Source organism: Epinephelus lanceolatus, chromosome 19, assembly GCF_041903045.1.
Source record: "Epinephelus lanceolatus isolate andai-2023 chromosome 19, ASM4190304v1, whole genome shotgun sequence".
NCBI classification, from domain to species: Eukaryota; Metazoa; Chordata; class Actinopteri; order Perciformes; family Serranidae; genus Epinephelus; species Epinephelus lanceolatus.
This window is the reverse complement of record NC_135752.1, coordinates 10,077,657-10,095,763: the sequence shown is the minus strand read 5'-3', so window position 1 is coordinate 10,095,763 and position 18,107 is coordinate 10,077,657. Positions and strand designations below refer to the sequence as shown.

The window sequence follows — 18,107 nt, the reverse complement described above, 5'->3', positions numbered from 1 at the left end:
AGCAGTTATATATAGGACAATTTTCTTTCTACTGAAATACACCTGCCAACTGTATCAACAGACAGAAGGAAAAGTGCATCTACTCATGAATGAGAGACTTGTGCTTGTGACAGCATTAGATGTAAACATGATGTTGTCCTATTCAGCTGAACTGGGATTAGCTAGCTCAGTGGTGCTAATTGAGCTAGCAGTACATGCATGTTTCCTTCTGCGCTGTAATATGGCTGGCATGTGTAGTTCATTAGAGAGAAAATAGTTCCTATATGTATGAAATATGCTGAGTGCCATCTAACTCCATTATATTGGAAAGAAAACAAACATCTCTGAGGCCAATATCTCCAACACTCAGCAACTCACACCAAAACAATCTCAATATATAAACAGCACTACAAGTAAGAAGAAAAATATGTATTTTTCATTTTTGGGTGAACTGTCCCTTTAAAGTTGGTACATAGTCCATAATTTGTATTTGAGGAGAACAAATTTGCACTGACACTAGTGGATAGCCTTGTGAAAGAACATTCTATAGTGGTGCTACTTTTGTTTCCACTTGAAGAGTCCCAAACCTGCTAAAGCGTCTCCACAAAAAGAAAAATCTCCAACTGTTCGGACATTACGCCAGTATGGCAAATCATAACATTTATGGATTAATGGACATATGTGAAAGAGGTTTCAGGAACATTAAATAAAAATAGAATGCACATAAAACGTCTTCCTTTATGTTGCGTTCGTGTCCAGCACCTTAATCTCTTCTCTCTCCACCCTGCTTCTACTCATCTGGTTTTCATTTGCACAGCACAGCCAGCTGGAATGTGTTCATGCTTTTAAAGATGAGTTATTAGCCCATTAATACATACTTCAGCCAACACTATTTTAACTCAACTAAAGTGAAAAGACACAGTGTTTGCGGTCAAAAACCTCAATTTCTTTTGTACATGTAAGACTGATTAATGATTAAATGGGACATGTTTTTTTAACAGGGTGCTGTAAAAGACATTTAAGACTTTTGAATGAAAAGATTTGAGTAAGAGCCTTTAATTTGACTTATTATCTCATAATGGAGCGACTATAAGTTGTGACAAATAAAGAGAACTTTTTGGGCTCAGGCACTTAAATTAGCCCTGGTGTCGACACAATGCAAAACATCAAAGTGTACAGTATACAGTGGAGAAATGTGGCACCACATCTTCATTAAAATGATACACATATTATGCTTTATACTTGTTTTGTAGCTTTTGATGTTCATTTGATTTGTTTCACTTGTACAAAAATAAATTCTCATAGACTTGAGTGCTGGTGTACAATGGGTCCTTTATTTTCAGAGCGTATTTTCTACTAAATTCATATGTGTCCATATTTACAGTTGACACTGTATACTCAGACTCCATATATTTAAATCAGAGAAGAAAAAAAATCTATCTACATGCACATTAAAAAACTATAATTTTATGAACTGCACTATATCCATTACCAACATCAAGATGGCTCTGCTCTCCTAACCAAGCATGTAAAGACAACAATGTTCATGACTTAAGGTGTTTTGATTTTTATCTTTTAGACGTAGGTTGTGTGTGTACAGTGAGAAAGAACAAGATAGATTGTTCAGTGATAATCTATCTGCTTAGCAGTATTCTTCACTGCTGGTGTCTCCTCTGCATGTAGCTCCAAGGAGCCCATCTGTGTTACAGCCGCGTGCCCTGGTGCGTTTCCCTCCACTACAGCTGGACCAGCTAGACCAGCATGACCAGTTACCCTCCTGATTAACAGTTGGTCTTGTACCTGCAAAACATTGTCCAAATTAACACAGAAAAGACAAAGGACCTACACTGATGTGAATGGCCTTGTTGGTAAGCTGGGATGCTGTATGTTTGGATGTATCTCTTACCTGGGTGTTTAGCTTTATCACCTTTGAAATTCTGGCAGGCCATGCCTTCAAACAGGTGAGAGCACAGGCACATACACTTCCCATCCAGCAGAGCAAGAGTGCCGCCGTTCTGACAGGGCTTACATTTGCACACGTTGTAATCTGCCACGTAGTCCGCTGTGGCCTGTTTCAGGTTGGATATCCTGGCGTTGGCGTCTGGCATTTCCAATGGAATTAAATTATAGATGGGCTCCGGCTGTCAGAAGCAACAGAACATGTGCACTATTTCACTTGCCAGAATATAATAACAGAAAAATGATATTGTATCTTTCATTTGCCACAGCCATGCTAGCGGCTCTGTGAGGCTGTATTTAAGCACCTTTCCTACTGGACAAAAAACCCACTAACACTCGCTGACATGTGGCTTTTGTATTTCATGGGAAAGGTTACAATCTGCACAAATCCTGGTACAAATGACTCTGAACTAGTCATGGCCTAGTAATGACGCGGCGTCACACAATACTGTCCATCCCTGTAATAAGTAACAGCTATAAAACAGAAACAATCACCGTTACTTTTTTTTACTGGCTTTTATGCTGTATACTAACCCTGTTTTCCAGTGTATTTGTGATGTTGAACGTGACACACCAGCAAGAAAACAAAGGCATACTTGTCTACTGCAGAGCCCTGTACACAGCTCAGGTCTACTTGCAATGGGAAAGGAGTCTTTCACCTACTTTTAGCAGGTTTTCCTACATTTAAAAATATCCACATTAATATGTTTATTTTGGTGGGAAAAGGGGTACTAGGAATAGCAATGTTTTGAGCTACATGCTAACACCAGGATGCAAACATGCTCAAAATGCTAAAATACAGATTTTTACTAGGTTCTTCATCTTTATTTGGTGTGTTAGCATGCTAACATTTGATAATTAGCAGTAAACAAAGTACAGCTGGGGCTGATGGGAATGTGATAAGTTTTGCAGGTACTTAAACCAAAGTATTGGACAAATGACCAACTTTTGACCATAATGATGTTAAGTTAGAGTCACCAGCATTATTACAAATCATCCTAGGGGAACATGAATGCCTGTGCCAAATTTTATGATAACCTATCCACTAGCCCTTGAGAAATTTCACTAAATTGACCAAATGTGGACCTCAAGGTTGCACTAGCCAGAAAGTCAGACGGTCAACAAAGTCATTAGGATTCATCGTGTGGGAGCTGTAAGTACAAGTACCAATTGTGTGCCAATTTATCAAGAAAAGATACTCTAGAGTGTAATTGAAAACCACAACCTGCTGGTGGTGCTAGATGAAAAGTCAGAGGATCACCAAAGTCATTAGGATACATCCTTGTGAAATCCAAAATTTCATGGTAATCCATCCAATACTTGCGATACATATGTGGTGGACTGACTTTGCTAACGGCAAAAACATTGTCATCATAGCGTGGCACCTATAATGATGTAATAGCTTCAGTTTGCCAATCTGTCATAGCTACCTCACTGGAGAGCAGCGCAGGGGCGTCAGCAATGGTCCGGGCCCAGTTCTGATATGTAGCGATGTTCATCACTCCTTCCTTATTCAATTGAGCCCTCATAGCAACAGCACTTTCCAGGGTACCTCCTTTGACTGATGTCATCACCTTGTCCACCACTGCTTTTCCATGAGTATCAACTGTGTAGCAACAGGGGAAAAAACTTAAAATGACTTTGCACAGTTGATACATTACTCAGTACACCTCACAATAATTGTGCACAATGTAAAAGAAAAGTTATCCCATGAGAAAAGAGAGGTTTGGTTTGGACTTTTGCAAGTCTATCTCAATATAATCTTCAATAGTTAATTTTTTCATACTGTCTTTGTGTTTCCCCGACAGCAGAGGGATATGTCCTTGTAGCTGCAATGCCAGGATAAGCTGGCATTGTCTACATGTAAACAGATATATTGGAAAACAGATATTTTCCACCTCCGTTGAAAACAATAAAAATAAAGTATCTCCATTAACACTAGAACGCAAAAACTACTCCAAACGGCTGGCATTAGCTGTCCTCTGCAGTCTCCCCTTGGCAGGTATATAGGCTAACATTACTTTTTTTAAAAAACCTACTGGAGATCTCATCACCGTTGATTCCTCTTCGATTTAAGGTTAAAGGAGCTCGCTCAGAAACATAAGTGATACTCTTAACATTTTTCATCCACTCCTCATTGACAACTATCAAACTCCCAAAATTGTCCCACTGTCTGCTGGTTCCACCGGGCCTGATCTAAAACTGTTGTTTCCGGTTGACTACAAACTAAGAATCCTAAGTTGGATCAAATAACACTGAATGTATCAGATGCCTCCATTTATCAATCATGTGGTGCAGCAATACTAAGTTTAAGTGTAAAGTAGTTTTAAGACCAAGCAGTGTAAATAAAACGGAAACAAACCAGTGGTCCGTCAGTGTTGTTATTGTTTCTGGTGCATGCTCATTACACGAAACAACGGTGGGTATATGTGAATTGAGGAGATGTTGTTATCGTTTCCTAAATACTCCTTTTCAAACATCCACAGGTACAAAGTAACCAAAGTTTTGGAAAATGTGCACCCTAAAACGTGTTTTCAAAAGTCTCCATTTTATTGACCTACAACTCTATTTGCGTGTGGATGAGAGGCCAAAACGTAGAAGACAATATCTGTTTTCAAAAATATCTGTACACCCATGGACAGGGACTAACTCAGACTGCTAAAGCCTCATACTAGCCTTGTCTTCACTTTAGAATTCAATTTTGCATGGAATAAGGTGTGGAGTTTGTCCCTAATGTCTTGAGTATTATATAAAGATACACTTGAGAAATCTGCAGGTATCAGTTAAATATTGTCTCTCTAAGTGTGATTTGGTAAAACAGGGAAAGCACACCATTTTCTTTTTTTGTTACGTCATCACAGTTGTCGCGTTTGAAGTTTGCCTTCGTCAAATCAGTGTCTCCAAAGTCTGCTGTGATGCCTATTTTGACACATTCTTGAATCTTTCTCTCTGTCAGATCTGCAAGAATCATGAGATATAGAGGTTTAGTGCTTATCACTTTTCAATGTAGTCAGTATTCTAAATTGAGAAAATTCTCATCATAACAAGTAGTCTTAAAAGAGTCACTTGCTGGGATACACATACTTTTTGCCTTGATGGTGTCCTGGTTGAGGATATAGACCAACTCATATTCGCCGCCAGTCTTCCCATTTTTGGTGTAGTGAGTTCCATAGTCCTCCAGGAAGGCAAAATAAATACCCTTCTCATACTGCACAGGCAATGATTTGACATGTGCTATGAATTCTTCTGCTGTTACGAGCTCACGGGAGCGCATCCTGTAGGTGCTCAGCTGTACTTTGCCCTTCACCCGCATAAAGCTCTTGTTCTAAACATGCAGGAGAGAAGTATTAGTAAATACGCATGCAGATGGTTTGTTTCTGTTTGTGATAACACAATTACATTATTATCACACAATTGTGTCTTTTTTTATTTAGTCAGTGTTGCTATGTGTGCTATGAACTATTTAAATATATTTGTCGCTGGCTGATATTTACCTGAATGTTGGAGTACTCTGAGACCTCACGAATCATTGTTTTCTTCTCATATTGATAGTCTAAATCCACCTTTGTAGCAGACTTGGACATGGACGGCTCACTTGGTTTGAATTTGAAGGAAAGTCCAGCATCAACTTTAACACTCATCTCTTTCAGCATTTCCCTGAGGAGGCTGTGTGTGTTTTCATAGATCTCTCTAGAAGAGGTTTCTTCCACCAGAGTCTGGAAAGACAGGGACCCAAAGAACAGAATTTTATGGAATCCTCATTGGCATACTACATATTCATCACCATTTTACACAAATACAGATATGCTTTGTGAGTGAATCCTCAGTATAAAGTAGGAGAAATGGTTGTGGCTAACCTGATAGCTGAGCACGCCGACATTCCAGGGTTGCCTGTCATCCCTCCCAGTGTTTGGATTCCTCACTCGATCACACCTCCCATTAAAATAATCATTGTTGAAGGGGTTCATTCGAGGATCTGCACCCAATATGTTGATTCTGGTGGATGGACATAGTAGCCACTTTCAAGACTATATACAGAATAATGCGTATTTCATTGAAATTCTAAAGTTTGATGAGTACTCGAGTATACTAGTCATGTTTGATATTTTGAGAAATGTTTTTAACTTGTGGACCACCAGCCTGTTTACCCCTGCTTCCAGGCTTTATGCTGAACTAATCTAAGCTGACTTTGTTTTGATCATAAAGACATGAGAGTGGTATATATGTTCTCATCTCAAGACAGAAACTAGTTAAGTATAAGTATAGTTCCCAAAATGTCAAACTATTCTTCAAAAAGAACCTTAAAAACAATTCAGTTAATAATAATACAAAATAAATAAGAAAGCATCTCCTGTAAATATTGCTTTAATTAAAACTGGGGTAGGCAGTTTAATTTTGGTGTCATTGGGCAAAAAAATCACCCATATTGTAATTCAAGTGGTCAGAGAGAACACTAGACATTTGCACCTCCACTTTACTCTGTTTCCATGCTTTGGAAAATCTAGCCCATTATGAGAAACTTTGGCCAATCACAGGCCATTTTCAGGAATAGCAGCTGTCAATCATGTCAGTCACTGCTCATGGACTGTAGTCAAAATGTAAAACTAGGTAGTGCTGATCAAATATGAATCAAGATTCTGTTTTTAGAGACACATTTTAGTGTACTGTTTATCTGTAAAATGAGAAAGCGTGTGACCCGGCCGCCATGTTGAAAAGTCAGCTGGAGCAAAAGTTCATATTTTAAGTTACAATTAAATATGTTTGTGACAACATTTGAGGCAAGAAATAGGCAATGCAGTAACAGAATCTTGATCAATGCTGCATAGTTTAACAGTTTCATTGCAGTTCACAAGCAGTGACTGGCATGATTGACAGCTGACTTAAGGCTGATTCATAGTTGTGCTAGGCTCTGTGTGGAGTGGGCTACAACATTGTACAAATTTGTAGTTGTATGTTGGTGTGTTTGTGTTGGTTGGCAATTTACACCGCCAAAAGGCTGGTCGGTGGTAGGGTTTCTGTGCCACTGGGTCAAGTTTCTGTGAAGTGCAGTTAACTTTATTGATTATAAACAAACCAGAAACACACATAAAACATGACTTAATAGCAACAATATTAAACACAAGTAGCCTATAAAAACCCCCCAACTAAAAACAAAAAACAATATGCTAATGTTGTTAGCTTAGCATACTTAGACATATGACATTTTACATGGCATATATTAGTCTTGGGGCTGGCAGAATTTTTCTTTACTCATATGAAGCTGGGAACAACAGCTCCACATATACAGAATGCTAATGGTATTAGCATAAGTCTATGACATTCTAAATTGCTTAAATTAGCATAGTGGCTATCGAATTTTCCTGGGATAAATCACACTCAAGACTTAAAATGCTACTGGGGCTTTATTGTCTTTTATTGTCTATATTGTTTCTTAACTGTTTGTTTATACTGAGGGAAATGGTTTTCAGCTAACAAAAATTAACAGGAGGTTGGGGAGGTGCATGTCAGGCTATGGTGTAGAGTATGCATCTACACAGAGCCTACAGTGCAGGCATGGTGTCAATTCAATGCAGTATTATAAATTCTGCTTTAGAGACTTCTCAGTTCTGATTGGTTATTTTCATTATTCTTGGAAATGCCATCATGAGCACTAAGATATAGTGACAGCTATAAAACAAAAAAGTGTAGCTTTAATTTTTGTTACAGGATCACCATGAATGGGCCACTGTGCTGTCCTAATGTAAGTGCTCTCCACTGTGACAAAGCCCCCATTTCACTGTCATATTACTATATAATGACTCTTGATGCCATCTGAATTGGCTCTTTGGTAATACACTCTTACCCGTATCCTGCCGTCCTGCCTTGCTCATTGCTATCCAGGACTGAGGAACCACAGGGTTTACGAAGGGGATCACAGTCCTCATCTGATCCATCCTCACAGTCATAGTCACCGTTGCACATTAACCTCTTCTTGATGCAGGAACCTGTGTAAAGATGAGGGTTAAGCTAACGGGGCTAAGCATGACAAAGATTAATGTACTGTAGGTGACATAAAAGAAGCTGAATTACCTGACTCACACTGGAACTCTGAGTCAGAACACTGAGGGGGAGGCGGTAGTTCACATGCAGCATCTGTGACACAGGACTCCCTGTCTCCCATTGATCCCTGACAAGACTCACCTCCAAACTGGCCAAACACTTCTACACTGCGAGAGCGCCTCTGAGGATTGCAAAAGATATCACACTTTGTTAAGCATATACTTTCTCACAAAGGCAGCAGTTACTGCAGACACAATGAAAAGGGTTAAACGTATAAGGCTCTTGGCAAAACTGTGTAACAGATTTATAAGTAAAAAAAACCTTTATGTGCCTTTTTAGGCTGATTGTCACAGACCTTACTTAAAACCTTAAAAGACTATTTAGATATAACACTGTATGAACAATCTTGTCAATTTGCAAACCAATGGCCAGAATAAATGCTGATATTGTATGCTTCTGCAACTGTATGCTTCTCAAACTTTTAGTCTCCTTACGGTTTAACAACGCTGTGGTTAATGTGACATTATGTTTAGACACGAAAGAGCTTGGTTATGATTAGAAAAGATCATGTTTTGGCTAAACATAGCTGCCTTTGGTGGCACAATCCCAGCTGGACACGCAACAATGGCTTGGTAAAATGAAAAACTTTTCATTGCGCTATCCTGGCTGGAAACACAATGATGTCTCAGTGAAAAACAACTGCTTTTCTTGGCACTATCCCCTGTGGAAACACTGTGATGGATGGCTAAAAAACATCCATATTTGGAAGCTCAAAAGCAGCCGGAAATACAGGGATGACATGCTAAAAATCAAACTTATTTTGTAGCTTAAAAATTGTTGGAAACACAGGGTTTGTAAAAATGCAACTCTCTCTTTCTTTGACCAACAGGGCTCTAATTTTAGTATAGAGCGTCAGATTGAATTTGCAAATGCACCATGTAAGGTTTACTCACTCTCCAGGACTGCGAGTGTTACTTGAAAAAAGTAAAAACTAACCAATGGGACCAGACTGACCCATATGCTCTCAATCAGCTTTGTGGTTGATTACTATGCCAATCTTACAAGCTAAAGTTAGCTAATGTGCTAAAAAGTTAGCTCCACAGGGAAGACTTGTTAAAAAACACCCATATTTGGTAGCTATAAATGTGCTGGAAACACAGGCATAAGTCCCTTAAAAACACCAATATTTGGTTGCTCAAAAGCCAATGTAAACACAGGATGTCTCCCTAAAAAAACAACCTGTTTTGCTGTTTGTCTTGAACAGAGGTCTGCAGCTTGGCAGGCGTCTCGCTTAGATGTCATGCCATCCACCATCCCCTCCACTTTGCCAAGACGAAGTCAGCTCATATAGTATGTCACTTTAGTAATTTTGATATGATACATATGTGACGTATACAATGTATAATGTAACATATCCGTGGTTTGCAAAAAGCACAAGTTAGTGTTGTTTAAGTCGTTTAAGTTAGTGTTGCTATTTTAATAGACTCACTCTGATTTTGGTGCAAGGATCACAAGAACTCCACTCTGACCAGCGGCTCCAAACACAGTTCACTGCTGGTGGGTCAGGAAGTTCCACTGCCCTGAAAGACACATATGAAATCTTTTTTTTTTTTTTTTTGGTCTAGTATCAATTAATTAAATTAACAACAAGATCCTTGCTATTGTGTTAATTAAATAGGAAATATACATACAATCCTTCTCCAAGAAGCGTCAGCGTTAGACACAGGCCACAGAGGCCCAGCTGGAGAGCAACCTCAATCCTCATGGTGAACCTTTGAAGAGACAAATAGTGTTGTGTGTTTGTCCCTGTTTAGTCTTTTAAGCATCCCCTCTGTCAATGATTAGTTTACTGTTAAAGGACCATGATGTCGTCAAAGTCAATAGTTTGAATATCAGGGGCAGCAATATTGATTCACTGCTGGGAAACTCCACAAATCAGAGTTTACAGTGTTTGTTTGAATGGTAACATGTTACTCACCCAGTCAGTATATTCTGTTCTGCACAGTGTGAGCAAAGCCTCTCCAAAAACATAATTAATGAAAGTGATGAGTAACTTCTTCTCATCATTTTTACAAAACTGTAAAATAACTGTGAACTATTCCTTTAGTTATATTTATATCCATTGGTTGAAATATGATTTACTAAAAGCCAACAAAATTCAAAGAATCACACAGAAGCTTCATGACAGGGAGACACTTAGGGACAGCATGTAAAAGATAGCAAACACTCAACACTTTAAGTGCGTACACACTGTTTATGCACAAGGCCAAAGGACATTTTTGTGCTTTGGTTTTTATTTTGAGAATGCTTGTACTAACTACAAACAGTTTGTTAATGTCTGTGTTTCCAGGATTATGCAATCGCTCAGGCAGGTTCACATCAAAGCAGAGCAAATATTTAAAGAGACAGTTTTTGACTGACATCCAGAGAACATGCTGGCCACCATCTGAGATTGGGAAACTGACGAGCAAGACTGTCAAAACTGAACCACGTACACACCCGCCGTAACTGCCAACAGCAAAGATGTTTGGGAAACTGCCATGTGCACTGATGGGTCCTCACTGCACAGATTTTGACATGCAACTCTTTGTCCACAAGATGGCATCACCAAACAGATAACAGCAGTATTCAGTGCTGTGCCCATGTCGTACACTCACTAACTACTTATGCATAGAGCAAAGAAACACACCAATAAGGGGACTATAACAGTCTATGTAAATGCACTTGTACTAATTCCTTCTCTGATAAGTCACTGTTTTCTTTAATGAATATGTTAAAACAAGCCTTGCACAATGCACAGGAAGTTTGAAACAGTTGCACCTAATGATCTGTCATGTGATCTGAGTAGCTTTTGCTGACTCTGCAGTACTCTGTTCTTCAAAAGGAGGGAGTGCAGTGTGTATAAATCACAAAAAAGGGAAAACAGAACACTTCTCAGTGTAGACAGATGAAAGCAGCACTGATTTTTAAAGGGGACTCAATCAAATAAGCTAATCATTCATGATCAGGTGAATCATTATACATGGACACGGAGGTTTGGCAGTGACAAATCAACTGCTTTTGTCCATAATACTGATATTAAATTCTGTAGTATTCAGCACACTGACAAGTATTTTCTGCTGACTTAAACAAACACACTCGGACTGTTCCCCGATGTCTCCAAAGTCAATCTGGGGGCTGCCCTGTCCGGGTTCTTTCCATGTATCCACAAGCAGAGCTGGGGTAGTCTAGGGGCTATGTGGTCATGGCCCGCTGGAGAGGCACAAATATGTGCTGAGGTCACCACTTTTACGACGTTCGGCAGTTTCCTCCCAGCTTTCTCAGGAAACCAGAGGGTAGGTAAGGTGCTTGGCCAATATTTCTCCTGACTAGAAAGACTTCCTGTTTTTTGGAGAGGTTGGACGTTGGAACTGTGTGGAAACATTAATGGAACAGCCCGATTTACTGAAATTTACACCTTACACATACAATAAAATAAGTCATTATGTGTGACAAAATATGATGACGTTGCTTCCTGCATTGCCACTTGCTGCCTTATGCTGTATTTTTAGACTGAAATGGAGAGGAGCAGTGAAGGCAGTTGAGAGTTAAAAGATCAGAGAGGATAAAATCTAAGACTCCCTCAATTATGGACTGGAGATAAGTGGCTATCTTAGGTTCTGGCTGTGGTGGCAGCCGGTTCCAGGATTCACGCCCTAAATGCTGGATGTTTGGATTGAGGCCTTCCTGTAATAAACTGAGGAAAGGACACTTCCCATTAGATTCTCTTTGTCAGCATTCTATCATAAAAATAAATCCTCTAATGTGTATGTGCTGACTTGTGCCATCTGTTTTCTTGAAAAGGGTCTCCCATACTTTTCCTTTTCCTACCAGAGAGTTTAAATGAGTAAGTAGCATCCAACATGTCCTCCTGTATGTGAGTGTGTGGTTGCAGTGGGTGTGCTACTGCTCCAAACAGACAATGAATCACATTCAGCAGAACAAGGAACCATCATTTTAACTCAACGTCATCAGAGAGTGATGCTTGACACGTCATTGAAGAGAAAGTTTAACAGCCTCAAAATCCTATGAGACAACATATTTTGCTATCCCTGATTTTATGAAGTAAAGTGTATGAATTTTGTTGCATTAATACAAAGGGATAAAACACAATAAAGACTGCAAATGTTCAATGCCAGATGTGATGCAGCAACAGCTGTACAGATACATGCATTTCATTCTGGGCTTGTGAAATTCTACACAAAAGTCTGATGATATTAAATGTTTAATAAGAGGTTATGAAAAAGATCATTCCAGTGGTTGGTGACTGCAGGGGAAAACACACTCTCAGCTCGACAGTTATCTGGTTTCTGAGGAGCTCATCTCGGAAAAACCAGCTTCTGTCAGCAGAACACAGGATACAAAGGCAGGAAGGACGTCCTTCCTCTGTCCCTCTGTCTGTCATCCCTCAGCTTGCAACCTACAACATACAGAATACTGTACATCTCTTAAACCTCAGGCAGCATCATTTGTTTTTTTTTCTCCCAAATATTTCTTTGGAGTTTTTGGGGATGTCAGAACTATATGACTATAAATGACTAGGTAGGATCATGTGGTAGTTGGTTGGCTCTATGATGATTTCAGTCTTTATAGCACAGCAGGTTTATAAAGGGTGGCAGAGTCGCTATCTGTGAAATAAAAAACACATGCACATGTGAACAATATACATATTTTTTACTTGTACAAAGGGACGAGGTGAGGTCAGACTTGTAATGTTCATTTAAGAGATGTAAAGTTAAACACAGTGAGATAACTTGGCTTTCCTCTGAAAAATCACATTTTGTTTATTAGTTCGACTTCGCTTGGGCTGAGGTGAGAAGATCGGATGGTCTTATTGTGTGTGGACAACTTGGCACAATGGACCATTTTTACAGAGAAAGCCACATTTACACCACAAAATCCCTGTATATGAGCGGTAACTAATAAATTGCTTCTTTGTATTATGAAGGACTCTGTTGCTATTTATGATATGATGATATATTTATCTAGCAAATCTACGATTTTGCTAAGTCATGTTTTATTAGCTCCAGCTGATGCAACTGGTACCCTTCCTGTTCACCTGTTCTTTTCCTGTAAGAGCAAGGACATAACCTGCCCTACTCTCTCTCTGATTGGTTCATATTTGTTGCCTTTGTTGGCTGGTTAGATTTAGACATAGGTAGGGAGAGTGGTTAGGATTAGTGCACGGTCAAACACGAGCAAATGCATGCGAGTGACTATCGCCTGCCGAAGCAATATTTGTGCTGAATGTGGGCAGGGCCTGATGTGATGGACATGGAAAGCTAGTCAGTATCAAACAATAATGGCTGGTCAGACATGGCAACAGTCAATGTCCCCTCCATACACACCCCTTTGCTTAACTGGTTGAGGCTGTGACTTCCCTGGTCAGAGTTCCCCAAAGTTTAACTCCACGCAATGCGAAGATGCGAATTTGCTTTGCCACCAGGAGCAATTTACTTGCTCCTCTGCTTGCACTGAATGGAAGTGAACAGGAGGTGAATATTCATCAATGTTAATTTTACTAATATGTGACCATACCCTTAGGGTAAGAATGTCAGGGTAAGCCAGAGGCAGCAGAAAGCAGAGTGGGGATGGTCATGGGTAGGTCATGCCTTTGCCCGCTTAGGAAAAAAATATTACTTCCCATTCAGACAGATTTCCAGCCAAATTGCCCTAGGTTGGGCCAATCACAACTGTTCATCTAATATGGGGAAGGTTTGATACAATGACTGACAACTTGCAGAGTATTGATGATGTCATTTTTGGCTCGTCCACCCTCTCACTGGGGACATGACAGCAAGTATAAACCTAGCTCAGTAAAGAAGAGCATTGTAGAGGCATTTTTAAAACCACCAAGATGACTACAAGATGCTTTCTCTTAAAGAACTATTTTCACTTTCTGGTGGCAAAAACAGCAACACTCTTTCACAAACATATTGATGCTACACAATCTGTCTGTCATTGTTCAGGGCTGTTGCACATTTTGTTGATTTGATTGGTTGTAGGTCTATCCAATTTGATCAAGAGGAATTTTGATCTTCGGCAGTTGATATCGCCCTTTGGAAATTGAAAACAAACTGAGTGGTTCCAGACTAACACACATTTACAAATTGGTGCAGTGATGCCTTTAAATGGGTAAATCAAAACAGAAATTGTCACTCCAAGTAGTGTCTGACCATTCTAATAGTTTTTATTATGAGTGCAGAAGTGTTGAGATTTCTTATAGAATGTAAAAATTAATACTGCTCTCCTCAAGACCATTTCCATTAAACACCAATGGATTCGAATGAATCAGCATTAAGGAAAAAGCTTTTTGTCATTTAATCAATAAGCTCCAGCATACTGACATCAGTAACAATATCACAAACCTGACAGCAGTGTTAAGCCATCAACTGAGCTCTCACTTCACAGTATCAGTCATCAGTCAGTTACTATCAGTCATTTAAATGTTGTCTGATATGTGGAATATAATTCACTGGTAGTTGGCACACTATACTTATTGAAAAACACATTTACAGAAGTGAAACCTAACAGTCCACAGGAAAAAGCGACACTGACATCACTACTCACGTTAGTGCAGATCTCAGTGTTGACGTGTACTCTAGTTTTGTAGCTACACAGATGGCTGATTTCCTTTCCCAATAATTTGTTTCAATTTCTTTTGTTTTTCTGTTGAAGAAGCTTTTTGTCTTTTAAATGCTGGCTACCCCTGTTTATACTAAACCTCTGGTTCTTCTCTTAATTATCCCAAACAAACATTTAATAATGCTTCTGTAAATGTGAGATGAAACACCTACTGTGTGATCTCAGGATTTTCTTCCTGGGAATGTAAGAACTGGCACTCAGTGCTTAGAACAGCAAATATAAAAACTGTCATTACATGGCTGAATCACTATATAGTATCGAAAAGCAAAACAGACATTTATACTGAGGAAGTTGATGACCCATTTTCAGCCATCGGTTGACTGTAATTGCAATAACACTGTGCCTGGCAGAGGAAATGTAGTGCCTGGTCTTTTTTAAAAAAAGTGCTGTGTTAGCAACAGCGGAGCTTTCCTCTCTGGTTTGGACTCCTCTTTCCCCTCACTCCTTCTACATTTAATGATATGATGCTCAGTGTTCATAATGTTTATATGAGATTTAGATGAGATTTTTAATTTGAAACTCATCCAATGCTGTGGTCCAACAGTGTTGGCAGAGGAAGGTGAAAGATATATTCATGTTTTTGTAGTTACCATGCAGTGTTTAAAGCAATTCATGTCATAAATGTTGAGCAACAAAGAATCCTTGCTTCATCTCAGCCAAGCACAGGACATTTTCTGCCCATTCTGCCCCTTTACACAATAGAAACATAATTATGGTTCAAATCGCATGTTTCAGATTTCATTAAAATCAAGACTTGTAAAGCAAGTTAGGCTGTTTTGGATGACAATAACAAAAAAGCTAAGTTGTCCCTATTTTTAGACATTACTTAAAGGCTTGGGAGTATACAGGCTTACAGTGAAATTAACACTGCTGTGATTTATTTTGTGGCCACTTGGGGGCGCTGCAGAAACAACACTGACATATTGTGACCTTTAAAATTTACAAACAGTTCTTTTTACACATGCAGCAGATGCAAAGCACTGATGCATGAGTTAAAAGATGCAAACTTTTAACTCATTTAACTTTTTTGTTGTCTACCAACCACAGTGAAATATCTGGCTCTTCAGCGGCTAAATGCTCCACCATTTCCCAAGTTAGTCGCCAACTTTGTCTGATGTCTGCTGTTTGGTGCTGGGCATGTAGCGTACAGTGTGTTTTTAGAGCTTTTTAGTTGAAAACAGCTGTCTGCTTCTGCAGAAAATATACAACATAAACTACAAACAAACAACAGAACCACATAGCTAGTTATTATGCAGAATGATGTCATCTGACCTTTGTTATGCTGCATAGTAATTAGCCACGTGCTTCTGTTTGGGAGTCTGTTTTGTTCCGTTTTTAGGATAAGGGAATTCAAATGGGCTTTTAATCCAATGGGCCTTTTTTCGAACCACTGAGGCTTCTGGATAATGAACCGTTGGAACAATGGCATGACACTGAGAAGAAGAAGGAACACTAAAGTCATAGCTCTATTAGCTGTACTTGCTCTTAGTTCTGTGGTGACAGAGTTGGTGTGGAAAAGGACTTCGGAGTGTTGGGGCCTTGATGTGGAGGGTTTCGTGAAGGCAACAGTTTCTCCAAAACGTTAGGATGTTCAGGACTAAATTCCAGTATCTCTGTCGGCACCTCATGACACTGCTGTCACAACATGTAAGCAAGCTGTCCCCACCAGAAAGCGTTTAGTAATCGGGCTCTATTGGCTGGCGAATGGGGCAGCTTACTGCAGCAGTGTTATGATTATGGCAGCCTTCTGCAGTTTTAACAGGCCACTCATATAGTGTATGGTGAGTAATCTGCACCTGCAGTGTTAATTATTTAGTGGAACAACCATGGATGTATGGGAAAAACACAACTAAGGTCTGATATGACTGTTCTCACAGTAGGCACCTGGCCAGCAATCAGCTATGCAGCCCACCACAGATTGGAAAAAATCAGATTTCTGTGTCCACACTACTCTGAAAAAATCGTGTGTCATGAGGGGGGAAAAAAATCAGATTTGGTTCACGTTTGCTTGCAATGCAAACAGCCTGACGCTTGCAGTGAATAGCCTATGAGAGTGGTGAGAGTGAACCAAAACAGCAGCATTAAAGTTGGAGGCCCTAAAACCATAACAATGAGCTAAAATAATAATAATAATAATAATAATAATAATAATAATAATAACTTTATTTGTATACCACCTTCCAAAACTGAGTTACAAAGTGCTTAACAATAAAAACAATTAATACATAATAAAGACAATTAATACATAAAACAATAAAACATCAAATAATTTAAAAACAGTTACAAAATTACCATCAGTTTAGAAAAGGCCATACAATAAAAGTGAGTCTTAAGAAGAGATTTAAAAGAAGACACTGAGTTAGCCTGCCTGAGATCTCCAGGCAGGGAGTTCCAGAGCTGAGGGGCCCGAACAGCAAAGGCCCGCACCTTTAGTGACACGACGAGAATTTGGAACTAACAGAAGGGCTCTGCTGTGCTGGAGGATCTCAGGCAGCGATCAGGCTCATAAGGAGTTAGCAGATCACAGATAAAGGCAGGAGCCTGACCAGTCAGGGCTTTAAAAACAAGCAGTAAAATCTTAAAATCAATTCTAAAACTCACGGGTAACCAGTGAAGGGCAGCAAGGATTGGTGTAATGTGGTCACATCTCTTAGTACCTGTTAAAAGCCTGGCAGCAGCGCTTTGTGCCAACTGCGCTCTTTTAATGTTTCGTTTGCTGATACCAGAATAAAGTGCATTACAGTAGTCGAGTCTGGAAGTGATAAAAGCATGGATGACCTTTTCTAAATCTGCAGGAGAGAGGAATGACCTGATTTTGGTTAGCTGTCTCAGTTGGGCAAAGCAGGACTGTAGTACTTTGGTCACCTGGACATCAAAAGACAGCTCACAGTCAAAAATGACACCCAGGTTGCGGGCCTCTGTACGGACATTGATAGACAGTGTACCCAGACTGCTGGTAGTGCTGGGGCCAGAGGGGGTGATGATGATTACTTCTGATTTAGAGTCATTCAGCTGCAGAACATTTTTGGACATCCAGGATTTAATTTCAGCCAGACAGGACATAATACAGACAGCATCAGAGGAACCAGGCTTTAACGGGACATATAATTGAGTGTCATCCGCGTAACAGTGAAAATCAATGTTGTGTATGATGTACGCATGATTTGTCCGAGAGGTAGCATGTATATGGTGAATAGAAGGGGTCCCAAAATAGACCCCTGGGGGACCCCACAGAGAAGTGGAGCACAGGAGGAAGAAGCATCTCCAAGCACCACAGAGAATGACCTATCAGACAGTTAAGAAATGAACCAATCCAGGGCCACATCACTGATACCAACATAATTTTTCAGACGGCTGATCAAGACACCATGATCCACTGTGTCAAAGGCTGAGCTGAGGTCAAGGAGAATTAAAATGGAGTACTGGCCTGAGTCAGCTGCAAGCAG

General features: G+C 39.7%; 1 protein-coding gene across 1 annotated transcript; it reads right to left on the bottom strand.

The window, feature by feature from the left end:
• Positions 1 to 1,294: 1,294 nt before the first annotated feature.
• Positions 1,295 to 9,825, bottom strand: c9 (complement component 9). Its single transcript, XM_033647426.2, has 11 exons — positions 9,669 to 9,825; positions 9,467 to 9,557; positions 8,008 to 8,158; positions 7,781 to 7,922; positions 5,796 to 5,934; positions 5,433 to 5,654; positions 5,023 to 5,263; positions 4,771 to 4,896; positions 3,369 to 3,544; positions 1,886 to 2,120; positions 1,295 to 1,779 (listed from the first exon to the last, which is right to left on the bottom strand). Exons 1-11 carry the CDS (start codon positions 9,740 to 9,742, stop codon positions 1,622 to 1,624), a joined length of 1,755 nt encoding a protein of 584 aa, XP_033503317.1. The 5' UTR covers positions 9,743 to 9,825; the 3' UTR covers positions 1,295 to 1,621.
• Between the last annotated feature and the right edge of the window lie 8,282 nt (positions 9,826 to 18,107).